This window comes from Bos javanicus, chromosome 4 (assembly GCF_032452875.1).
Source record: "Bos javanicus breed banteng chromosome 4, ARS-OSU_banteng_1.0, whole genome shotgun sequence".
Lineage (NCBI taxonomy): Eukaryota > Metazoa > Chordata > Mammalia > Artiodactyla > Bovidae > Bos > Bos javanicus.
The window spans coordinates 87,430,875-87,457,721 of NC_083871.1; the positions used below are offsets into that span (position 1 = coordinate 87,430,875).

Sequence of the window (26,847 nt, forward strand, 5' to 3'; positions counted from 1 at the left end):
AAACACTGACTTGGTAGTGAAAGTCTCTCGGTCGTGTTCTACTCTTTGTGACCCCATGGACTATACAGTCCATGGAATTCTCCAGGCCAGAATACTAGAGTGGGTTCAGTTCAGTTCAGTTGCTCAGTGGTGTCCGACTTTCTGCAACCCCATAAACTGCAGCATGCCAGGCCTCCCTGTCCATCACCAACTCCTGGAGTCCACCCAAACCCATGTCCATTGAGTCAGTGATGCCATCCAACCATCTCATCCTCTGTCGTCCCCTTCTCCTCCTGCCCTCAATCTTTCCCAGCGTCAAGGTCTTTTCCAATGAGTCAGCTCTTCTTATCAGGTGGCCAAACTTTTGGAGTTTCAGCTTCAACATCGGTCCTTCCAATGAACACCCAGGACTGATCTCCTTTAGGATGGACTGGTTGGATCTCCTCATAGTCCAAGGGACTCTCAAGAGTCTTCTCCAACACCACAGTTCAAAAGCATCAATTCTTCTGCACTCAGCTTTCTTTATAGTGCAACTCTCACATCCATACATGACCACTAAGGTAGGTAGCCTCTCCCTTTTCCAGGGGATCTTTTCAACCCAGGGATCAAACCCAGGGATCAATCCCACATTGCAGGTGGATTCTTTACCAGCTGAGCCACCAGGGATGCCCAGGTGAAAGTGAAAGTCGTTCAGTCATGTCTGACTCTTTTTGACCCAGGCCAGAATACTGGAGTGGGTAGCCTTCCCCTTCTCCAGGGGATCTTCCCAACGCAGGGATTGAACCCAGGTCTCCCGTATTGCAGGTGGATTCTTCACCAGCTGAGTCACAAGGGAAGTCCATGTAGCTAGGGCAATTAAGGGGCCTCTTCATTGTCTCCCATCTCTTAGGAATCATTGTTATTCATTGTCTTCTATTTACTAGCTTGAAAAGCATTTTTCCCCCCACATATTTTGTCTTTAAAAAAGTTTCAGGTGGAAGGTAAATATCATCCCATTATTCCATCTTGGATGTAAAGTTGCTTTTTTTAAAGACTACTTTGTACCATCCTAAACATAATTTCGGTTCCTCCTACCCTTCTGGTGCAGTTACATCATTTCTGTGGGTTAGATCTAAATTCACTATCTATGTTAATTACATAAATGTCCTAGATAACTGAGATGTATTTAATATGATTACTTTCTATGTGCCACTATTTTGTTTATAATTAATACTTTGCTAAATTTGTCTCTTTTAATTTTGTTTTTAAATACTTAGTCTAATACAACTTCTCTCGTCATGTTAAAATATCTCCATGGTCTGTCACTTTGACCTACTTGAAGAATCTTCTGACCTGCTCTGGTCAGAACTATTTTCTTTCTAGGCCCAACTCCACTTTGGGAGCCTCACCTAGCTACCACTATGAAGATTCCTTCCTCTCTCACATTGATTTCGTGTTGCAGGCATCTTAATTCTCCCTCTTTGTCTTCTCCTTTATCTTGGTAAATTTCATTCTCCAGAAAGGGAATATGGGAAGCACATGTTTTCAAAGTATCATTATTTTATGATATCCTGAAAATATCATTATCCTACCACTACCCTTAATGGCTTCCCTGGTGGCTCAGACAGTAAAACTTCCGCCTACAATGCGGGAGATCCGGGTTTGATCCCTGGGTGGGGAAGATCCCCTGGAGAAGGAAATGGCAACCCACTCCAGTGTTCTTGCCTGGAAAATCCCATGGACGAAGGAGACTGGTAGGCTACAGTCCATGGGGTGGCAAAGAGTTGAACATGACTGAGCAACTTCACTTTCTTTTTTTCTTTCTACCCTTAATGGAGACATTTACTAGTATAGAATTTTAGGCTGGAAATAATTTTTTTCTCAAAATTGTGAAGTCACTGATGAATTGCTTTCTGAATATCAGTACTGCTCCTCCCATCAAAATGAAAGATAAAGAAAAGGATCATTTAAAAAAATCTGTTCACTGCTTGGCACATGGTAGGCTTTAATAAGTTACTGTATGTGTCAATGTAATTTTTTAAGTTATCATATAAGATGTTAATTTTAGGTGAACCTGGGAGATGCATATACAGGAACTTTCTGTGCTGTCTTTGCAATATTTCTATAAATATAATTTCAAAATAAAATATGAAATAATGTACAAAACAAACAACAAACTGTTGTAGAAGAAATCAGTGTTGAGGAGTAATTTTGATTCTTGATTTTTTTGTGCTTTGGGATCCCCACTTTTATGTCCAAGATTGTGAAAATTCCTAAGAGCATACTCTAATGAGTGTCTATTTTAATTCATTGTGCTTGGTACTCAATGAACTCTTTTAACCTGAAAACTTATGCCTCTTAATTCTGGAAAATTGTTTTGAATAACTTTACTGATAATTTCCTACCTTCAGCCTTAACTGTTTCTGGAATTCCTATTATTTATGATGATGAAATCATGGGAGAAATATTAATAACCTCAGATATGCAGATGATACCACTGTTATGGCAGAAAGTGAAGAACTAAAGAGCCTCTTGATGAAAGTGAAAGAGGAGAGTGAAAAATTTGGCTTAAAGCTCAACATTCAGAAAATGAAGATCATGGCATCCGGTCCCATCACTTCATGGCAAATAGATGGGGAAACAGTGGCTGACTTTATTTTTCTGGGCTCCAAAATCACTGCAGACGGTGACTGCAGCCATGAAATTAAAAGACACTCCTTGGAAGAAAAGTTATGACCAAACTACACAGCATATTAAAAAACAGAGACATTACTTTGTCAACAAAGATCCGCTTAGTCAGGCTATGGTTTTTCCAGTGGTCATGTATGGATGTGAGAGTTGCACTAAAAAGAAAGCGGAGCACCAAAGAATTGATGCTTTTGAACTGTGGTGTTGGAGAAGACTCTTGAGAGTCCCTTGGACTGCAAGGAGATCCAACCAGTCCATCCTAAAGGAGATCAGTCCTGGGTGTTCATTGGAAGGACTGATGTTGAAGCTGAAAGTCCAAAAGTTTGGCCACCTGATAAGAAGAGCTGACTCATTGGAAAAGACCTTGACGCTGGGAAAGATTGAGGGCAGGAGCAGAAGGGGACCACAGAGGATGAGATGGTTGGATGGCATCACTGACTCAATGGACATGGGTTTGGGTGGACTCCAGGAGTTGGTGATGGACAGGGAGGCCTGGCATGCTGCAGTTCATGGGGTTGCAAAGAGTCGGACACCACTGAGCAACTGAACTGAACTGAATGATAATGAAATGCCTAAGCAGATGCTTCATTTTTCCTGTCTTTGTAGAGCTGTCCCTCAGTATCTGTGGGGGATTGATTCCAGGACCCCCATGGATGTTAAAATCCACAGATACTCAATTCCTTTATATAAAATGGTGCAGTACAATCGGCCCTGTATACATGCAGATTCAGCTAATCCAAATCGATCCAGCCAGGGATGTGAAACCTGAGGACAGGAAGGGCCAACTCTTTTCCTATTTTCCTATCCTTCTCACTCTCCTACTTTTTGGAAGGTTTCATTAACTTAATTTCTCAATAGCGTGTACGTATTGTTTGTGCCATCTGCATCAATTTCTAACAGCTCTTATTTTTCCCTAAGATTTTTTTTAAATCTTGTTTTTGTTTCATAAACACTCTATCTTCTCAAATCTCTCCAAATGTATTAATAATAGATTCCCACCTCCTCCTCCACCATTTTTTCCCCCATATAGTCTGTTTTTTCCCCAAGTTGCTGTTTTGTATTACTTGTTTGGGCTTTGAGTCCTACAGTAAATGCTTTCCTCAAATATCTGAAGCCTTACCTTGGCTGTCTGATCATTTTCAAAACTGCATTATTAAATAACTGAACAGAAGCTATACACACCTAGGTGGGTATGTGTAGACTATGGTCTTTGCTGACAGGGACTAGAGCTGAGCTGTTTTGTGGGAGTCTATTTTTCACAGCTTTAGGTCTTTTCTCTCGGGCTAGTCAGAGTCCCAGGGGAAGACACTTATAATATGTATGGAAGGTGTAAGCCTGTTTGCCTGCCTGCCAGCATTTTGGGTGCCAAGTGCGTGAGGTTGAAGGAGAAGGCTGTGATTCTCAAATTTCAGAATAAACATTTATTTAATCCCCACGTTTCTATATAATCCCGAACTCCAACTGCGCCTGTTCCTCCCCTCCTCCACCTCACCCCAGGTACCCTCTAATTTTACCCTCTCTAGGGAAAAAACCTGCAGTGCTCTGCTAGGGAAGGGGAGGGGCAGCAGCCTAGCTGATGGGTTAGAAAAGAGATCTGGGGATCTAAGTGTCTTAAGCAGATTTACAGCAAATCGTCCTACTCTTAATTTCCAGGAGGGTTTACAACTGGCAGTTCCAAATGTTTTGGCGATTGTATGACATAAATTAGATTGCTTCTTTCTTTTTCCTTACTTGCAGTTTATGATCCAGTTTTTCCTGGGTGGTTAAATTAGATACTACCCATTCATCTGACTTCCACATTTTAAACTTTTTTCCATTTTTTCCTCTTTTACTCTTGTCTTTGTAGGTTTCTATCTTCTGAAAAATACTGTTCTGTTATTTTGGTTAGGTTCTGTTAGGAAGCTGAGCCAGACATGCATTTAACCTGCTGTCTTTAACCAGAAGTCCTGCATTTATGTTTAATTTAATTTGCCTTACTTTATCTGTGTCTTTGAAATTCATTTCTGAAACACAGTTGGGCCTGAATAAATTTTTTATGCAAGAGTTATTAATAGTACTCTGGTTACTTCTTTAGTGTGAGCTGATAAGTAATTTATGTTCTCTCTAAATTTTAATGTATTGATAAATGGCTAAGGAAGATCATTTGATAGAATCCTTAGGAAAATCTTCATGGATAATTTAAGTATGCTTCCAAATTTGTCTATATGGAAACCTAAAATTTCCTCTGTTTTATTTTAACCTCATTTCTTCTCATCCAGTTTTCTATGGACTCAGGAAAAACAAAACATACAATTTATACAAACTCTACATATATCAAAAGGGAATATAAAAGTCAGCCCAAAATATCTAGAGCAGTTTGGTTTAGCTCTTATCTTTAGTACATCAAAGAAATAAAAATGAAAAAGAATTCGAGTACATTTTTACAGACTTTACACAGAAAAGTAGAGAAATAAAACTGTAAGAGAGAGGAAATGAATACAATAAATGATGTGGACAATAGTCATTCTGCTGGCTCAGATGGTAAAGAATCTGCCTGCAATGCAGGAGACTTGGGTTTGATCCCTGGGTCAGGAAGATCCCCTGGAGAAGGAAATGCAACCCACTCCAGTATTCTTGTCTTGAAAAAATCCCATTGACAGAGGAGCCTGGCAGGCTATAATCCATGGGGTTGCAAAGAGTCGGACACAACTGAGCAACTGACACTTTCACACTTCACAACTCCTTTTGTGGTGGTAGGCTCCTGGGGGGCTGGTTCTGACCAGGCTGACTCAATCATGGTGGTCCCATTGCTTGTCAGTGAGTAAGCACCTAGTGGATGGGCTTCCTCTGGCCCCTGGGCTGGGTTAAGGACCAGGCCTATGACCTATCTGGGGCAAATGAGATATGAGAGGTGGTTTGCCAGGATCTTCTAAGGCAACTTTCCATCTTAAGAGAGAATCACAGAAAGAGAGAGCCTCTACTAGCTTCCTTTTAAACCTCCATGTATAAATGTGAGGTCAGGAATTCCTGGTCTTGCTACCCATCTAGGGCTAAAGCTACCCCATGAAAAAAGACAGCCATGTGAGAAACACAGATAAATGGAGCCCTGGCTACTAACTTCAGCCTGTATTGAAGTTCACCTTATCTGAGAGCTGTGTGTAAGTGAACATATGCATCTATTTGTTTAAACCAATATGAGGTGGGATCTGTTACTTGCACATGGTCTACAAGTAACCATGGAGACTTATACAGCTCCTGATACAGATATTCAACTGAATGGTGAGCTGTGTCTCAATAATGCCAACAACAGAACAACTACATACTTTCATTAAATGACATACACAATGAATATAATGGTGTCTATACAACCTGAAAGATACTAATTTTGGCAGCAAATGCATAAATATCCTCTGCAAATGTGTTTGCTAATGTGAATTTATTGGCCTTTTGGACAGAATAATTCTCATAATTCTCCAATAATTCTGTCTCATGCATAGCATTTCTAAATACAGCACTGAATGACTGACCCAGGCCCAATTATCATGGGAAAGTAAATCTTCCCTTATTCACTTACCTTTAGTTGGTGGTACCAGCTCCAGCTGAAATCACTAATGCAGGGAAACAGATGGATAGTATATCCTATGATAACTTTTTCCTTCAGGATCATTTTAAAAAATCACAGTCTAAGCTTTTCATATTACAAATAAGGAAACTGAGACTCAGAGCAGCCATACACTGTTCACATGGTTAATACAGTGTTTTCAAACTGTTGAGGGCAATATTAACTAAATTTATTTTTCAATAAGTTCATATGAAATGATTCCAAATTACAGATCCACAACATGACAGATGGGCTATAAGATACAATACGTTGGCATGGCAGCATTTTACAGGATCTGATGATGAGAGTAATAGAAAAAGGCATAATTCTGTTTTTGGCCGTTAAGTTCTATTAAGCCCTCTATAATCAGGGAAAAAAAGGAATATTATCAAGGTATTTATCTTTCATCCTGCAAATATTTCTTAGTGTCAGTACTTCAGTTTTTTGACTGAGAAACGGTGCCAGGTGCACTGTGGTCCTTCTTTTCACAGAATGTAAATAAAAGGATAACTAAGGACTTAAGTGCACGTCCTTCTTAGGCGATGGGTGACGAGGGCATAGTACAGATGATGAACAATAAAAGACTTCAGGGTTTCCACTCTCTGTTGGAATAAATGAGAAAGTCTCCTTGCCTGGTGATGCAGGAGGAAGGGGTAAACACCTTATGCAAAGCTGAGAAGACAGTGTGAGTGGAATGGATGTAGCAGGGGATGGGGGCTACCTAATGAGCTGCGGAAATTGAAAAGGCAGGCTGAGAAGGAGACCACAGATGGAGGAATGTGTAGATCATACCTTGCAAGCAATGGAGGAGAAGCTAACTGATAGTACTTGAGCGGTAGTAGAACAACATAATCCACATTTGTAGGAGATGAGAAGATTGAGTGAATTAAGCAAGCAAACACTTGTACTAATGGAGCACATACCTGAAATGGCTTATCTGATTCTCTAAAAGGGAAGAGAGTCTTTCCTTTATCTCCTCAAATCTCTCTTTTTCTTCCACAGAAACAGTTCCAATTCCATCAGGCCTGAAAAAAAAGTAGAATCAGTAATTTTAGTGATAGAAAATGAATATATTTTATATTTTTCTACTTCCCTGAAAAATCAAAATAATAAAGGAAAATGCACATTGGCTCACAGTATACATAAAGCTTATTATGTCTACAGTGAAATTTTATTGGAGGTGTTTGCAGTCGTTTGCTCCATATTTTGACCTGGAATGAATGGAAGGCATTTATTCTCTTTTAGAGAGCCTTCAAGGCAAAGGATAACAATAAATAGTTTGCAGATCCAGAAAACAATAACTAGTCCTTGAGAATGGCAATGAAAAGTGTTTTATAGTGATACCAAACAGTTGACCAATTAAATATCCTGAATGGAATTATTATAAAGAATATATTGAACATAAGCTAAAATGTCTTAACTGCTTCTCTTCCAAATAAAATTTGAGCTAATGTGAAATTAGAGATTTAATTTTAATTGCTATACGGAAAAGACATTTTGGATACGTGTAGTGATTTACTGCTCTTTTTGTTTGTTTAAATATAAATTAAATATAAACACTTAAATGAAAACACACAGAGAAGAAAGTCTACCTATGTTTCAAGATTTTTGTGCTTAACCAAATATGCTTATGAAATAAAGATGATGACCAAACAGAAGTATTCTTTTACTAAGAGATTAGAATTGAAAATATAAAATATACCTAACAGCATGGATTCAGAATTTATTCTGTATCAATTTAAGTATCTGGTAGTATAGCACTCATCTAAAATTTTCAATATGTGAATTTAACTGTCTTTGTTAAAAACAGAGAAAAAGATACAGGACTTCTGCATTAACTTTACATATTTATACAGTTCAACAAAATGAATCTTTCACATTTCTTAGCACCAATCATTCTTTGTCCAATTAACTTATTTTTTTAAGATTATATTTTTAATTTCCAAAGACATCATTTTAACTTACTATTTTAATGTTTATGTATAAAATAGGTAGAAGTGAGGATTATGAAAAATATGGATATTAAAAATAACTTTCCAACAAGATTTGTATTTGTTCTTCCAACTGTTTTCTACAAAAGGATGTATGTGTGTGTGTGTGCATTTTTGATACTTATAAACTAGTCAAGTAGGATAAAAGCAATTAATTCTAAGATTATACCTGAATCAGACTGGCTTAAAGACCTTCTATAAAAACAGCTATCAGTAAAGTCTGAGAATGTTTTTCTAAAATAGAGTAAATAATTATTTCAGAAAGTTGTATCCTGCTTGAATTTATGCTTTGAAAATATTACCTACAATTATATTTCATTCTGATCCATTGAAATGCAGTTTGAAAGTTAACTGAAAAAAAAAAAAAACTAATGGCAAAATATTGGTCTTTCAAAATTTTTAAGAAAGAAAAAAAGGAAGTCTGATTTTAAATTCTGGAGCAATGAACTATGAGCTAACCCCAATGGTTTATAATAATTTAACAATGGATTTTTTCACATGTTTACTTTGGAGTTATTACCTATCGAGCAAATAACAGCACAAAACCCAGACTATAACCCAAGAATGACTATTATCAATGATCACAGATGTAGAACTGGAGAGTTTTATCTATATAATTCATTAATTTGGGAATCTGGGTAGACGAAAACTGTTACTTACATTATGCTATTATTAACACATAGCATAAAAACTCTTACCACCAAGTTGTAGGTGATTATTTCACTAAATACACTTATGTAAATGATGAAAAAGAGCAAAGCCCTTATCTTTTTTGTTCTGATGACTGACACAGCCCTTGATCTGGCTCTCTGACGGATGCCATGTGATTATATTTGAGTGAATTTTACTGTTTGTTTCAATTATCCAAGGAGACTAATCCACAGGGATAGTATACGTCATCAGGTGATATGAAACTTCACTGGGGCACATCGCCTACCTGACTGAATGGAGCCAGGGGTTCAGTCGGCAAAGAGTGAGAAAAGTTAGTCAGGGGGATGCTGCTTGTGTCATCTTCACTGAGATACAGACGGTTATTCATACTGAAGGGCTGTCATTTTACTGAGCTCATTACTAAATTAGGTACACATCTGATGGGTTAAATACATTTTATATTTTGGACCTGCTCTTATTCACATGTCCTTATTTTAGTGTATATGTCAGTGAGTGAAAGTCACTCAGTGGTGTCCAACTCTTTGCGATCCCATGGATTGTAGCCTGCCAGAATCCTCTGTAGATGGAATTCTCCAGGCAAGAATACTGGAGTGGGTAGCCATTCCCTTCTCCAGGGGAATCTTCCCAACCCAGGGATCAAACTCAGGTCTCCCACATTGCAAGTGGATTTTTAACCATCTGAGCCACCAGGGAAGCCCAAGAATGCTGGAGTGGGTAACCTATCCCTTCTCCAGGGGATCTTCCCAACCCAGGGATCAAACTGGGGTCTCCTGCACTGCAAGTGGATTCTTTACCATCTGAGCTACAAGTGAAGACCCAATATACCAGACTATGTATACACCAATATACCAGACTGTGTACTAAATATCCGGTATATGAAGTGACCTTCTATATCTAAAATATTGAGGCTAAATGGCAACTTTGCTGTAGTCAAGCCTTAAAGTAACAACTCCTTCTAAAATTATTCTTCCCAGGAAATACAAATACTTCTGTGTCATTAATATCTTCTTGTCATGATTGTTATTAAAACAAACAAAGTAATGATCAATGCACTGGGTACTGTGCTGTTTAATATGTATAGTAACATAGGCTGAACACAGTAACCTTCTCTCTAGTCCCCACGAGAGGAGGCTATTGAGGCTCAGGGAGGTTAGGTGACTTCCTTAAGGTCACACAGCTTGTAAGGACAGGATCCTGGACTTGAACTAGGTCTCTTACATTCCAAATCCAGGGCTTTTAGTGCCCATGCATTATTGTCTTTCCTCTATTTTTTTTTTTGCTGCATCATGAGGCATGTGGGATCTTAGTTCCCCACCCAGGGATCGAACTTGTGCCTCCAGCAGTGGAAGCATGGATCCTTAACCACTGGACTTCCAGGGCAGTCCTTCCTCTATGTTTAAAAGAAAATACAGAGCAATAAGAGAAACCCCTAATAAAAAATGGAAGCTATATTTGAGAAGCAACAATGGTGGAACTTCTTTTCAGTTTCAGTTTCAGTTCAGTCGCTCAGTCGTGTCTGACTCTTTGTAACCCCATGAACTGCAGCACGCCAGGCCTCCCTGTCCGTTACCAACTCCCGGAATTTACCCAAACCCATGTCCATTGAGTCAGTGATGCCATCCAACCATCTCATCCTCTGTTGTCCCCTTCTTCTCCTGCCCTCAATCTTTCTCAGCATCAGGGTCTTTTCCAATGAGTCAGCTCTTTGCATCAGGTGGCCAAAGTATTGGAGTTTCAGTCTCAGCATCAGTCCTTCCAATGAATATTCAGGACTGATCTCCTTTAGGATGGACTCGTTGGATCTTCTTGCAGACCAAGGGACTCTCAAGAGTCTTCTCTAACACCACAGTTCAAAAGCATCAATTCTTCGGTGCTCCGCTTTCTTTATAGTCCAACTCTCACATTCATACATGACTACTGGAAAAACCATAGCCTTGTCTAGAAAGAACTTTGTTGAGAAAGTAATGTCTCCGCTTTTTAATATGCTGTCTAGGTTGGTCATAAATTTCCTTCCAAGGAGTAAGCGTCTTTTAATTTCATGGCTGCAATCACTATCTGCAGTGATTTTAGAGCCCAGAAAAATAAAGTCAGCCACTGTTTCCACTGCTTTCCCATCTATTTGCCATGAATTGATGGCCTGGATGCCATGATCTTAGTTTTCTGAATGTTGAGCTTTAAGCCAACTTTTTCACTCTCCTCCTTCATCTTCATCAAGAGGTTCTTTAGTTCTTCTTCACTTTCTGCCATAAGGGTGGTGTTTTCTGCATATCTGAGGTTATTGATATTTCTCCCAGCAATCTGGATTCCAGCCTGTTCTTCCTCCAGCCCAGAGTTTCTCATGATGTACTCTGCATATAAGTTAAATAAGCAGGGTGAAGGTATACAGCCTTGACTTACTCCTTTTCCTATTTGGAACCAGTCTGTTGTTCCATGTCCAGTTCTAACTGTTGGTTCCTGACCTGCATATAGGTTTCTCAAGATGCAGGTCAGGTAGTCTGGTATTCCCATCTCTTTCAGAATTTTCCACAGTCTACTGTGATCCCCACAGTCAAAGGCTTTGGCATAGTTAATAAAGCAGAAATAGATGTTTTCCTGGAACTCTCTTGCTTTTTCAATGATCCATCAGATATCACCCTTATTTACATCGTACATTTTGTTACTTGTATAAGGCAGAGAGCTTAAATATCACTACAATTTAAAACACCTACTATCACATCAGTAATTCAATTAAAACAGACATTAACAAAGGAAATCCTAAAATTTGCTGTTTTGTATATTACAACATAGGTACTCACAGAAGCCTTGAGAGAGACTCAAACCAGTCATATTTATGAACATGTACCTAGTAGATTCAGGGTAAGGGGAGATTTAAAATACAATAGTTTTACAAGCTCAGTTTATAAATTAATTTGTCAGCTACATGTTCAAAACCTATTCAGAACTGACCACCCTGACCACTTCTGCTGCTCCCCTTGTTGCTGTCATTCATCACAGGCTCTCCCCTGAGTATGACTATGGCAAACACAGTCTCTCTCTTTCAGTCTTTTCTTTATCAGAGTATTGGCTGCACACTCCTGTGAGCCATTTTCAAGCAGGAGTCATATCCCTGCAGAGGTAACACTCATCGTAAAAGCCAAAAGCCCACTCTGCTCTTCTCTGCCTGCTCAAGGCTAGTCCCTTCACTGCAGCCATGCTGGCCTCCCTACCCCAGTTGTCAAACACAGGAGGCACCCCGTGCCTCATGGCCTTTCATGTGAAGCTTCCACCGTGCAGGAGCCTTTCCCTAGGCACACCCGTGGCTTTCTCACTTCCTTCATTCTCATCTCTAGTGACATGACTCAGGATTAACGAGGTCATCTCTAACCACCCGATGTAAGAGTGTCGTCTCCCATTGCCACAGGCCTCTCTGTTGTCTGCCATTATGTATTAGATGACTGATGTCGTCTAACATGTTATACATTTGTCTCCTCTGTGCTGCAGTCCTAATGCCCTGAACAGTAGTTGGCATATGGTTAACATTCAATATATAAATGCTAAAAATATGAATAAGTGCAATGTAGAATAGAAAATATCAGCTATATAGGATTATAAGAATTCATGAATTAAAAACATCACATATATTATTATTATTACTTATTAGTATTACTATGGCATGCACTATTTGGAATGTCTTCATCATATAACAGTAGGTAAAATAGGAAATTTTTGAAAAGCAAACAGTAGCAGGAATTATAGTCAAGAATTTTGGGTAAAAAGATCTCTAACAAAAGTTAATGTACATTTATACTAAGCAGAAAATTTTTAGTGTTTACCTAAACACTATTATTAGTAAAATGAAGTGCTTTAAATCTTAAGAAGAGATTTTTTTCCCTGAGATAATAAAAGTAAAAATAACATTGCCTCTTTGACATTGACAATAATGAAGTTAAAATGTGGTTATTTAAAATTCTAGCAAAGAAGACCAGTTTTCTAATTCGAATGTTAACGGGGGTTTCACTCTCTGCTTAATATATTAAAGTGGTTCCAATGAGAAGGAAGGGTATGCCCATGTACCAAGAGTTAATACATATTTTCACTTTTTTTCTGAGGTCTGTAGTTATTGAAGTTACATGATTTTAATAAAAATAGAGTGCTAGGAGAAATAAGTTTAAGATATGAATAAATTATAAAGCATAGTTCAATAGTAGACATACTTTTTAAAATAAAAGATACTTACTGTCAAGTGAATTATGACATAGAACTTCCTTCTGGTATTACATAAAAAGCGACTGAATGCCACAAGTGGTTGTGTCTATATTAATTATTACCTGAAAGATTCTTAAAAAACAATCGTATAACAGAATTTTCTGCCACTCATACATGCTTAGTAGACTGATCTTACATCTGTCTATGGGTCACATTCTGTTTTCACAGAAGCCAATATGTGTGCATGTGTGCATGCCTGTGTGTGCACACATACACGCAGAATACCTTTTTTGAAGGGCAGATTCATCCAAAAAAATAGATCCTATACACATATTAATGCCGGTAAAATTAATTTCACTCAATTCCTTCATGAACTAAGGGATTTTATACTTGTACTATCCATCAATCTGGCACATTAAGCACTTTAAAGCAAACAGAACCCTTTCTGTATATGTGACATCTTGTCATGATTACAAATTCCTTCCATAATGAGTGCAAAGTAAACTCTAAGTGAGGTGGTGGTTTAGTCACTAAGTCCTGTCTGACTCTTGCGACCCCATGGACTATAGCCCGCCAGGCTCCTCTGTCCATGGGATTTCCCAGGCAAGAACATTGGAGTGAACTGCCATTTTGTTCACCAGGGGATCTTCCCAATACAAGGATTGAACCCGGGTCTCCTGAATTACTGCAGTCTCCTGCATCTCAGGCCGATTCTTAACTGACTAAGCCAAGGTCTAAAGTGAGGCAGATTCTCTGAAAAGACAACTGTAGAACAAGAGGGATGCACAGTATTACCCATCCATTTTCTATAATGTCTGATGGCCTTTGGGGTAGCTCAGGGAATAAATTAGTTTCCATGAAGGGAAAGGATGATTCCACTGTATTTCAAGAAAGATCCAAGAGGAAAAGTGTACAGAACTGGGTTGCAGAGTTGGGTGTTTGAGCAGAAGAGAAAATATCACAGAGGGGACCTGCCTAAATGTTCAGACATGGACTAATCTGGTAGCTTCCCTTCCCTTGACAGGACAACAGACAGTTTATGTGTTTTGCAGCCTTTTTCTCAGTATCATACAACATTTCAGAGGCCTGTAAGACCACTACAAATTCTGGCATTTTAATATCCATTTTATCTGCACAAATTTGAGTAACGATGATTTACCAGCTACCACCGTATTTTAAGGAGCAACGGTTCTGTGACAAACCCCAAGAAAAAGGGTGAAACAGCCCATATATTTTATTTTTGAATACCACAAATCATGAGAACTTGTTGAAGGTTCCGAGGGCAACCTTGAGTCCTGAGAAGGTTGACAGTAAAGGAATCGGTTTAATTTGCTGTAATGATGCATCCGGAATTATTCAATCATGGGATCTTCCCACAATTACCACTTAAAAAACACCATTTGGGGATGAGGAGCATTTGTGCTATTAGTGAAAACCATAACATTTCTATGATTATTTTCTCTCTTTCTATAACTTTTTAAAAATTTATTTTTGGCTGTGCTGGCTCTTTGTTGCTGCACTCGGGCTTTCTCTAGTTGCAATGAGCTGGGGCGGCTCTCTCGTTGTGGTGCTCGGGCTTCCCATTGCAGTGGCTCCTCTTGTTGCAGAGTAAGGGCTCTAAGGCACATGGGCTTCAGTAGTTGTGGCAGGTGGCCTCAATAGCTGCAGCTCCCTGGCTCTACAGCACAGAATCAACACCTGAGGCACCTGGGCTTAGTTGCTCCAAGGCATGTGGGATCTTCCCAGACCAGGGATTGAACCCATGTCTCCTGCATTGGCAGATGGATTCTTTATTACTGAGCCACAAGGTCAGGCCTATGGTTATTTCCTTAAGCACTTTCATCATCAGGACAGCATCTAGATACTTAGAGGATAAATGTGCCCTTTGCTTTATAATCTCTAGCAGTGGGCATACCACCTGCAACAGAGTGCTTGGGAAATCTGTGGGTTGAATAAATACCCCAGGAATTAATACTGCACAGAAAAGTCTGGTAAATTGATGAGATTTCCTTTCCCCTCCTCACACACCTCTTCCTTCCCCAACTCCTTAAGGAAGTTTGCTTATGTTGGCAGTTTGGTGGTTTGTGGTAAAAGATATTTTACAAGTAAAGAAGTAGGCAAATGATAAAGTTCATGGTGCCTCTGAGTTTCTTACTGGCTGCTTTTCACCTGGCCTCTTTGATGAGGGATATATGACATCCTGGTTTCCACCAGAGAGAGTGAGAAGGGGAGAGACACCTGGAGGGTGGTCTTTCTGAATTGTCAATTCTCCCTGCAGCACAGCAGGTAAAAGTCACTTTGTACTTCGTGTATTTCCCACCAATATCCATTTGTGAACAGAATGAAAAAAAAAAAAAAAAGAAAGACACAGTGCGAGAATGAGAAATGGTAGAAGCTGAGGGAGAAAACAGTAACCTCTCATTTTTGTTCTCTAACCTATAATACCTCCTGTTGTTTCAGACAAAAGGATATATCACTTAGATGGCCATACAATACATAATCAGTGTTCTTTCACTTCCCCTGAAATTTTAAATATCTAGAAGCAGATATTAACTCTACACCTATACATTCACTGAAATAGAAGAAACCAATTTTCTAGGTGCAAATATCTTGGAGATTAAATTTAAAAATCATATTCTCTTTTTCCAAACCCTCCTCCATCCTAATCCTTTCCATATTTGAATTTCCAACTTTATGCTATTTTCTTTGGAGGTTTTAGATACTTGTACAAAAAGAGCAGGAATTTGATATGCAATTTTGTGGCTTAGTTTTTATGGTAAAGTAGTGATAGACAGGCAAGTAAAGGATAGTTATCAAGTATTTCATAACTGGTCTCTCCTAGAACCAAACTAAAATCATTATTGCACACAATTCCTGAGTTAAAGAAAAATAAAATATTGAGAGGATTTTAAAATAAAAATAAAGAGAATTAAGGTTAACAGTGTTCTCTGATATAAGTATTATATCTAATCAATACCTAATATTATTTTTAAAAATAACTTAAAAAATATTTTTTATTTTATAACTTTAAAATATTGTATTGATTTTGCCATATATCAAAATGAATCCGCCACAGGCATACATGTGTTCCCCATCCTGAACCCTCCTCCCTCACCATATCATCCCTCTGGGTCATCCCAGTGCACCAGCCCCAAGCATCCAGTATAGTGCATCGAACCTAGACTGGTGGCTCGTTTCATATATGATATTATGCATGTTTCAATGCCATTCTCCCAAATTCATCCCACCCTTTCCTTCTCCCACAGAGTCCAAAAGACTGTTCTATACATCTGTGTCTCTTTTGCTGACTCGCATACAGGGTTCTCGTTACCATCTTTTAAATTCCATATATATGTGTTAGTATACTGTATTGGTGTTTTCCTTTCTGGCTTACTTCACTCTGTATAATAGGCTCCAGTTTCATCCACCTCATTAGAACTGATTCAAATGTATTCTTTTTAATGGCTGAGTAATACTCCATTGTGTATATGTACCACAGCTTTCTTATCCATTCATCTGCTGATGGACATCCAGGTTGCTTCCATGTCCTGGCTATTATAAACAGTGCTGCGATGAACATTGAGGTACACGTGTCTCTTTCAATTCTGGTTTCCTCAGTGTGTATGCCCAGAAGTGGGATTGCTGGGTCGTATGGCAGTTCTATTTCCAGCTTTTAAAGGAATCTCCACACTGTTATCCATAGTGGTTGTACTAGTTTGCATTCCCACCAACAGTGTAAGAGGGTTCCCTTTTCTCCACACCCTCTCCAGCATTTATTATTTGTAGACTTTTGGATCGCAGCCATTCTGACTGGTGTGAAATGGTACCTCATAGTGGTTTTGATTTGCATTTCTCTGATAATCAGTGATGTTGAGCATCTTTTCATGTGTTTGTTAGCCATCTGTATGTCTTTGGAGAAATGTCTAGTTCTTTGGTCCATTTTTTGATTGGGTCATTTATTTTTCTGGAATTGAGCTGTAGGAGTTGCTTGTATATTTTTGAGATTAGTTATTTATCAGTTGCTTCACTTTTTTAAAAAATTAAAGAACTATATAGACATCATAATTTGGGAGAATTCAGAAAAAAACAAAGACAAAAATTTTTGTAAATGCTCCAATCAGAAACAACTGATAATGCCATTTTGTAAATATAACCCAGTCTTCTTTCTATAAATCTATACATATACTACACATTCTGATGTATAATTAGATTCTTTTAATGAAGTATAAACATTTTCTCACATCATTTAAATATCCTAAGATATGCTTTTTAATGGAACTTTGGTATTTCATTATATGGATATACCACAATCTATTTATTCAATATTCCATTAGTAGAAATTTAGACTTTTTCCATTTTTTATGACCATAAATACAGCTGCAATAACCAATCTTACACTACATATTTTTAAGCTCTGATTGTTTCCGTGGGATAAATTCCTGAAAGTATATTGTTGGGTTAAATGGTGCTATGGATCAAAATGCATTTCCCTAAAAATTTACAAGCTGTAGTGCCAACCCTCAATATTACTGTATTTGGAGACAGGTCTTTAGGTAGTACTTAAGGTGGAATGAGGTCTTAGGGCTGGGATAGAAATCTGATTGGATTGGTTGCTTTGTTAAAGAGGAAGAATGAGTCTTTCTCTCTCTCTTCTGTAAGAACACAGAGAGAAGGCAATCATCTGCAAATTAGGAAGAGGGTCTTCCTCAGAACCCAAGCACACTGGCATCCTGAACTCAGATTTCTAGTCTCTGGAATTGTTAGAAAATACATTTCTGTTCTTTAAGCCACGTAGTCTATGATATTTTGTCATGGTAGCCTGAGTTAAGACAAATAAGATGACATTTGTAGGCATTTGATATATATTGCAAAACTGCTTCTTAAGAAAGCACTTATCAGCTTACATTCTGACCCATAGCACATGGAATTATTAATTTCCCTCTGACCTTATCAACTGCGGTCTTTTATCATTTGTTATAATCACTTTCAATTATATATATTAAAGGGTATTTCATTGTTTTAAGTCATTGATTTCTATGCAGCAAAATGACACAATATTGATGGTTATATGGGGTCTTTCCAAGGGCCATAAAATTCACTGTAATTGATTCATTAAGAACACTTAATTGTGAGCTGTATTTATGAAGTGTTCCAACATGTCATCTATAAAATCTGTAAATAGATGGTCCAATGTCATTCATTTAACTTACTCAATGAATATTTACTGAGTACTGTCCAGGTCCTGGTGACAAAATACAAAGCTAACAGAAATGTCCCCTGCCTTAGCAGAGTTTATAATAGGGAAAGGCACAAAACAGAAAAATCAGACAGTAAGTGTACCTTACATTAAGAAGGACATAAACACAAAGCTCTGTTATAATTTGAATTTTAGGTAAGGATGTAGTTTAGGAATGATATTTAAGCAGAGATGCAATGTATGAGCAGCAGTTAATCAGGTGCTGCTTGAAATAGAAGGATTAGGGAGAAGATTTCAGGAGGTTCTCCTTAGAGATATCCAAATATTTTTCTCAAAATGCAAGTTTTATCGTATAATTTTTGCTCCTAGTAGACTGACACGATACTCCAAAAATCCCTCTTCATTGCGAAGCACCTAAACACTGAATAAAAATATAGGTATATTGTTAAGTGTTATCTTATACTTACAAAAAAGGAGAAAATTTTCCTAAGGGCAGGAAAACAAAAAATGAACTAGGAGCTGAAACTGAAGGGGAATGTGAACACCAGAGCTGCTTTAGAGGCAACTGTCAATTTCAGGGAGGTCTACGGCTATGTTCGGGGCTTCCCTGACAGCTCAGACGGTAAAGAATCTGCCTGAAATGCAGGAGATTCTCATTTGATTTATGGGTTGGGAATATCCGCTGGAGAAGGGATAAGCTACCCACTCCAGTATTCTTGGGCTTCCCTTGTGGCTCAGCTGGTAAAGAATCTGCCTGCAATGTGGGAGACCTGGGTTCGATCCCTGGGTTGGGAAGATCCCCTGGAGAAGGGAAAGGCTACCAACTCCAGTATTCTGGCTTGGAGAATTCCATGGATTATATAGTCCAAGGGGTCACAAAGAGTCATACACAACTGAGCGACTTTCACTTTCATGGCTATATTCAAGGGGATGGATGCACCATGAGTCAGAGACCATCTCTGCTGCTGCTGCTGCTGCTGCTAAGTTGCTTTATTCGTGTCCGACTCTGTGTGACCCCATAGACGGCAGCCCACCGGCTCCCCCGTCCCTGGGATTCTCCAGGCAAGAACACTGGAGTGGGTTGCCATTTCCTTCTCTAGTGCATGAAAGTGAAAAGTGAAAGTGAAGTCACTCAGTTGTGTCTGATTCTTAGCGACCCCATGGACTACAGCCCACCAGGCTCCTCCGTCCATGGGATTTTCCAGGCAAGAGTACTGGAATGGGGTGCCATTGCCTTCTCCAAGAGACCATCTCTAGGGGCTGCTGAACCTGAGATGCTTGCAAAAAATGGGATGCTTGAATGGGCTATACCATCAGTGAAAGGATGGGCTAGAAAATAAATATCCTTGCAAAGGAGAGCAAACAAGGAAATCAGTCTGTTTCTACCACATCCATAGACTGAATAAAAAGAGTCATTCCTGAGAATATGCCTGGGTACCTGGGTTTATGAATATGCTTCATAAACTGGGTACCACCCATGCAATCGAGGAATTTCTAAGATGAAAAATAAGAGAGCTCCTGTATCACTAAGTGAAAACAATAGCAAGTCCTTTTGGGAAGAAAGCATTCTCAACCTGGGCCTTGAATTAGAATTTCCTCAGATTAATCCAAGAATATGTGCTTACTACAAAAAGTGTTAGCAGTATAAGCAAACAGTGACCATGGCAAAAACATCAACAGAAACAATAGATAAACACACCTAGAAAATGGAAGTTAACAATTAATGAGTGGATCAAAAGGCAGACGTCACAGCTTACTGAGAAATGTGGAAGTAGAGTAAGGGTCAGCAAACTACAACCCCCCACCTATATTTGTGAATAAAATTTGTACAGAACACAAGCCACACTCATTCATTTACATACTGTTCATTGACTCCTTTTGCTCTACAGGAAGAGTAAAATAACTGGGATAGACACAATATTGCCCATAAAGTCCAAAATATTTCCTATGTTTACTATCTGTCCCTTTATAGAAAAAATTTGCTGAGTTCTGAACTAGAAGATAGAACTAAAAATATTACACAGAATGAAGCTAGAGAAATAAGTAGATAGAATATATATTAGACATATTCAGAGATATAGAAGATAAAATGCCTAATACATGGTTAATTGGCATTTAAGAGAGAGCAAGTTTAGAGGGAGACAATACTTAAAGAGATTACAATATTCCAGAACTGATGACAAGCATGGATCTTCATATTCCAATCAAGGTAAAATTCCACAAGAAATTTATACCTACCCAATATCAGGGCATGTGGATCAGAAATCCCAAACAGAATTCTTTAAAAAGAAATCCACATGTAGTCATACAACAATTAATCCACAAAACATAAAAAATCAAAATAATCTTAAAAGTCTTAAGTTAAATTCCCCTTCAAAGAATGGTAATGAAGCCTTCTTAACAAAGGAAGCCAGAAGAAAATGGAGTGCTACCTTCAAAGTTTGGAGAGAAAATAACAAAGTAGAATGTATAACAAGCAAAATTTTCTTTCAAAAATGTCAATGAAACAAAGATAACTCCAAATAAAAATTCATGATCTATAGGTATTCTATTTTAATAATATACTTTGGGAAAAATGTAATTTCTAAATTGAAGCAAGTATTGAGTATCAAATAATAAAAGCAATAAAAATAATGTCTAATGCTTAAGATTAGAAAACAAGTAAGGATAAAATTAAACTACTAGACAGCATAAGGGTGTTAAGTCACACACAAATATTCTAAGGCCTCTGCACTCTCCACTCTCCAGAATGAGAGGAAATTTGCTGATTAATGTAAGATTTAAAATTTTAGCAATATACAAGGTAAAATCTCAAATGGTGAAAACTGTAAATGAGGAGGAAACAAAAAAAAAAAGAAAATAACCTGTATGAAACAAAAAGGAGGCAATAAAGAAACAGAAAACTTAGAAACATGAGCCAAAAAGAGTCTCAAATAAAATGGTAGAAATGTATTTACTTATATCAATACATCTGATAATCATAAATGAACTAAAATGATTAAAAATAGAAATTATTACACTAGATAATTAAATCAGAATCTAGTTTGCTATTAATAAGACATAAGAGTACAGCAGTGTCAATATGACACTAAAAAAATAAACATATATCAGACAAATGCCAAAAGAAGGCTATGCTAATAACCATCTAAAGAAACTTTAATGTAAAATGCATTATAATTATGAAAGGGGTCACTAAATCATGAGAATAATTGCCATTTGCCAAGAAGATTTAATAATTTTTAAACCTGAAAGTACCTAATAAACAGCCTAAAATGAGAAAGCAAAAATTGGTAGAAGCAGAGGAAAAAACCACGACTGTAGTGGCAGCTTTCCATTCACCTTGGTTATAACCTTACAGATCAAGTACAAAAAAATCAGTAAGAGTTTGGAAGATTTGAACCACACAACTCCTGCTTGCCCCACCAAGCTACAAAATATATATATTTTTCAAGCAAGATGAAACATTTATAATATTTAACACATAATTGGCCATAAAGGAGTCTCTAGTTATGAATAATCAATATCACATGGATTATATTCTCTGAACACAAAGAAATTAAGTTAGAAATCAATTTTCAAGTTTCTAACCAAAAGAGATTCACTTTTGTAGAAATTCTAAAATATACTTATAAATAACTCTGTGTCTAAGAAGAAATTATAATGGAAAGTTAGAATTACTTACAATGAATTTTAATCAGATACATTATCAAAATGCATATTTGTAATAAAAGCAGTACTTAGTGGAAATTGAACCTTAAATACTTATTTTAGAAAAAGAAGAAAAGATGACTATTAATGAGTTAAATTTAGGAATTTAATTAATTAATTTAGGAAGGTAGAAAAAAATAATCCAAGAAAGTAGAAGGAAGGAATAATAAACTTAAAGACAAAATTTAATGAAATGGTTGACTATAGAAGGGAGCACACAGGGGAACTTTTAGGGTGACAGAACTGGCACCAGGGTAGTGAAGAGATGACTCAATGTATTTGTCAAAACTGACAGAACTGTAAGAACCATACAGCAAAAGAGTGAACTTGACTGTATCAGTCAGTCAGTTCAGTTGCTCAGTCATGTCCGACTCTTTGCGACCCCATGAATCGCAGCACGCCAGGCCTCCCTGTCCATCACCAACTCCTGGAGTTCACTCAGACTCACGTCCATCGAGTCTGTGATGCCATCCAGGCATCTCATCCTCTGTCGTCCCCTTCTCCTCCTGCCCCCAATCCCTCCCAGCATCAGAGACTTTTCCATTGAGTCAACTCATCACATGAGGTGGCCAAAGTACTGGAGTTTCAGCTTTAGCATCATTCCTTCCAAAGAACACCCAGGACTGATCTCCTTTACAATGGACTGGTTGGATCTCCTTGCAGTCCAAGGGACTCTCAAGAGTCTTCTCCAACACCACAGTTCAAAAGCATCAATTCTTCAGTGCTCAGCTTTCTTCACAGTCCAACTCTTACATCCAAACATGACTACTGGAAAAACCATAGCCTTGACTAGATGGACCCTTGTTGGCAAAGTAATGTCTCTGCTATTGAATATGCTATCTAGGTTAGTTATAACTTTCCTTCCAAGGAGTAAGCGTCTTTTAATTTCATGGCTGCAATCACCATCTGCAGTGATTTTAGAGCCCCCCAAAATAAAGTCTGCCACTGTTTCCCCACCTATTTCCCATGAAGTGATGGGTATAAGCGTAAAAAAAAAAATTCTATATCAACTAGGATGCTGAGGGACCCTAGGATGGAATGCATATTGTGCACATGACTCGAACTGTATTGTATGACAGAACCTCACTAGAGAGTGAGGGAGGAAAGGAAGTGTCATATTGAACCTTGGAAAACAGTTTTGATTGGAAACTCTAAGCTCAGTGGTCCTGCAGGACCTGTACACAAAGTACAGTTGGTGGATTTTGAAACTGCTTTTCACATATACTGGGACTGAACTAATAAGTAAATGAATGGGATGGTGGAAGCCAAGTTTCCCACTGCTAAAGGGAAAAGTTACATATAAGCAAAAAAGGATGGTTACTATGAACTCTGGGGTACTGGATTGGAGGCAGAGACATCACTATGAACTCATGGGTTAGTATACATATACAATACAGTGTTAAAGTACCAAACTGACATGCAATAGTGGTAACAAATGGTTTGGATGGATATATATATATATTTTTGTTTCACTGGATTGTTTTTAATGCAATAGCATCACACACTATATTCTTTAAAAACGTTAGTATGTTAGAAAACCACACAGAGATCCAACTTGAGACCTCAAACTCTCTTCCATATTTTAGATGCTAAAAGGCTTGAAAAGTCCTAAACTTTCTGCTGCACCAGGAAAGCAGCTCTTGTCTCTCTTCATTGTTAACTTGATCTATATTCTAATACAGGGTTCCCCAACCCACGATACTGGTCCATAGCCTGCTAGGAATTGGGCTGCACAGCAGGAGGTGATCAGTGGGTGAGTGAGAGAAGTTTCATCTGTTTTTACAGCCGCTCCCCATGGCTTATATCCCCTCAGTCCGTGGGAAAAAATTATCTTTCACAAAACCAGTCCCTGGTGCCAAAAAATTTGGGGACTGCTATTCTAAGGCATACTGAAAAATCCCTTTGCCTTATTTCTTCTGCAATGATCTATGTTCAGTAGGCTATTTAATGCATTGCTTTAGGGGGGAAAAAAGGAGTTGTTTGCTGTGCATGAATGGTGTGGAGTGACAAGAAAGAAAACTGATTAGGTGACCTTGGTAATTCTTGCTGCAAGGTGCAGTATGGTAACTTACTTACCCTGGGTAATGGGGTACCTGGTTCCTGCTTTGGCTGTTTCTATGTGGCTGCCCTGTTAGACCCCCACTGCTTTCCAGCAACAGGAGGGGCTGGGATGGAATGTGGGGGAGGAGATCCCAGAACCTCCCTGTGGCTCCTTCTAATGATCATGGACAGTAGATGAAGTGAGGCACCTATTTAAGGCTTTCCCACTCTCATCTTCCTGCTTGAGACTTGTGTAGAGTGAGCTACTTGATGCCACTCTCAAGGCCAGCTCTGCACTGTTAGTCTTTTACAGAGAAATTCCCCAAAGCTTATTAACTACTTTGTGTGTGTGCACACTCAATCACTCAGTTGTGTGCAACTCTTTGTGACCCCATGGACTGTAGCCCTCCAGGTCTTCTGTCCAGGGAATTTTCCAGGCAAGAGTACTAGAGTGGGTTGCCATTTCTTCCTCCAGGGGATCTTTCTGACTCAAGGATCAAACTTAAATCTCCTGCATCAGCAGACAGATTCTTTACCACTGTACCACCTGGGAAGCCCTTTAAGTCCCATACCCTATGCAAAATATCACTGCTTGATATTTAAGTGATATACTATCACTTACAAAGTGTTTACATAATCATATTTAACTGATTTAGCAACTGTATGGGGTAGGCAAAATTGATGATATTAGTCACAAGGAACAGATGGGGAAAATGAGCTCAGACAGGACCAATAGCTCCAAGAAAAATAGTTCAAAAGTGGGGGAACCTGGGTAAGAAGACAGATGTGCTGACTGCTAGCTCAATACTCTTTCCAACATAGTAGATCTCTCCCCAGCTTGCTCAGTTTCTGACTCTGTCTTATTTTAAAAAGCATAATTATCAATGGTACTGAACTCCAGGTTGGGTAGGAGTTTCTGTTGGAAAGTCTGATTGAGGCAGATTTGGGTTGTAATGTAGTTTCTGACAGAATCAATAATAGTTCCTCAGTTCAGTTCAGTCGCTCAGTCATGTCCGACTCTGCAACCCCATGAATAGCAGCACGCCAGGCCTCCCTGTCCGTCACCAACTCCTGGAGTTCACTCAAATTCACGTCCATCGAGTCGGTGATGCCATCCAACCATCTCATCCTCTGTCATCCCCTTCTCCTCCTGCCCCCAATCCCTCCCAGCATCAGAGACTTTTCCAATGAGTCAACTCTTCGCATGAGGTGGCCAAAGTACTGGAGTTTCAGCTTTAGCATCATTCCTTCCAAAGAACACCCAGGGCTGATCTCATTTAGAATGGACTGGTTGGATCTCCTTGCAGTCCAAGGGACTCTCAAGAGTCTTCTCCAACACCACAGTTCAAAAGCATCAATTCTTCGGTGCTCAGCCTTCTTCACAGTCCAACTCTCACATCCATACATGACCACAGGAAAAACCATAGCCTTGACTAGAGGGACCTTTGTTGGCAAAGTAATGTCTCTGCTTTTCAATATGCTATCTAGGTTGGTCATAACTTTCCTTCCAAGGAGTAAGCATCTTTTACATGGCTGCAGTCACCATCTGCAGTGATTTTGGAGCCCCGAAAAATAAAGTCTGACACTGTTTCCAGTGTTTCCCCATCTATTTCCCATGAAGTTCCTCAGTGTGTATTTAAAAGGCCCTCATTGCTAACTGTCCTTTCTGCTTCTGTACATGTAGCACCTGGGATAAAATCTGTCAGGTCAGCTACATGGTATAAATTTCACTTTGCTATGATATTTTATCTGCTTGCTCCCCTGTCCCAGAAGTCAGTCTCTAGAGTCATAATGGGTGTGATATTTACACTTAATTTCTCTAAGTCATATATCAAAAGATCAGAATTAAGACGTGGTAATGAAAATTCTCAATGAGACTATTTGAGGCAATTTTCTATGATTTGACTCCAAATGTGCACCCCTGTCTCTAAAATGAGAGGCAGGAAGTTGAGGCATGATTTCTGAAGTGACAGGTAAGAGGAAATGTCGTCTCTGAAGACAGAGGTATCATAATATGATGATTTGACTGACACCCGTGAAGGTTGTGTACTACTCCGTGGTATGATCTGGAATCCACAGAAAGCAGGGATTGCTTTACACATAAACTGCAGTCACGTTGTCCTCCCTGGACTTGAAAAGCTTGCACAGCTGAGCTGGCCTTTGTCAGGTACACAGCAGCTCAAAGATGGCCCTACTAGATCACACAAGAGTCAGGGTCTCCGCTGCGTCTCTCACATCAAACAGGGACACAAAAGCCCTCTGTGTTCTTGCTTTAGTTTCTCCACCCTCAGCCTGACTCACAAAACCAGGATGCCTAAGCCCGTACATCAGCCTAGAACTCTGCCCGATGGGCATTGTCTCTGAAAGTCTCTTTTCTCCTCGCTGACAGCCCTGCGTGGCGCCGAGGCTGCGGGTGGGGCCGTGTTCTTCATGGCTATGTGAGGCAAGCATGCTGCATCCTGCAGGAGTGGGTCGGTTTTCTGTCCTTGACTCACTTTTCTCTGTCTTCCTTTCCTTTTCTCTCTCTTCCTTGGGTCTTAGTACCAGCCAGATCTCTTCTGTTGAACTCTATTCTCTTACTCCTGAAACACTCAGAGTGCTATTCAGAGATGCTGGGTCTGCTGGGAATGCACACGCCTACGGTGCTGAGTGCCTGGTGACAGCATGGGCTCCTGGAAATGGTTCCGAGCCAGACAGCACTGCTGTCGTTTGCGTCCATCCTGAACAAAAGACTGTCTTCCTTTTTTTTGAATTTTTGACAGAGGCAGGTTAGGTAATGAGCAAAGTGACTCTTTGAGGCTGTGTCTTGACAGAAGGAAAAATGATCA

At 38.9% G+C, this 26,847-nt stretch overlaps 1 protein-coding gene across 11 annotated transcripts in view; it reads right to left on the bottom strand.

The window, feature by feature from the left end:
• CADPS2 (calcium dependent secretion activator 2) overlaps positions 1-26,847 on the bottom strand; it is a 591,026-nt gene that overhangs the window by 139,336 nt on the left and 424,843 nt on the right. For all 11 annotated transcript variants that reach the window (XM_061414557.1, XM_061414550.1, XM_061414559.1 and 8 more), the window contains exon 14: positions 7,150-7,251. In XM_061414557.1, the coding sequence (XP_061270541.1) occupies positions 7,150-7,251 (102 nt within the window). The remainder of the gene's footprint in view (positions 1-7,149; positions 7,252-26,847) is intronic.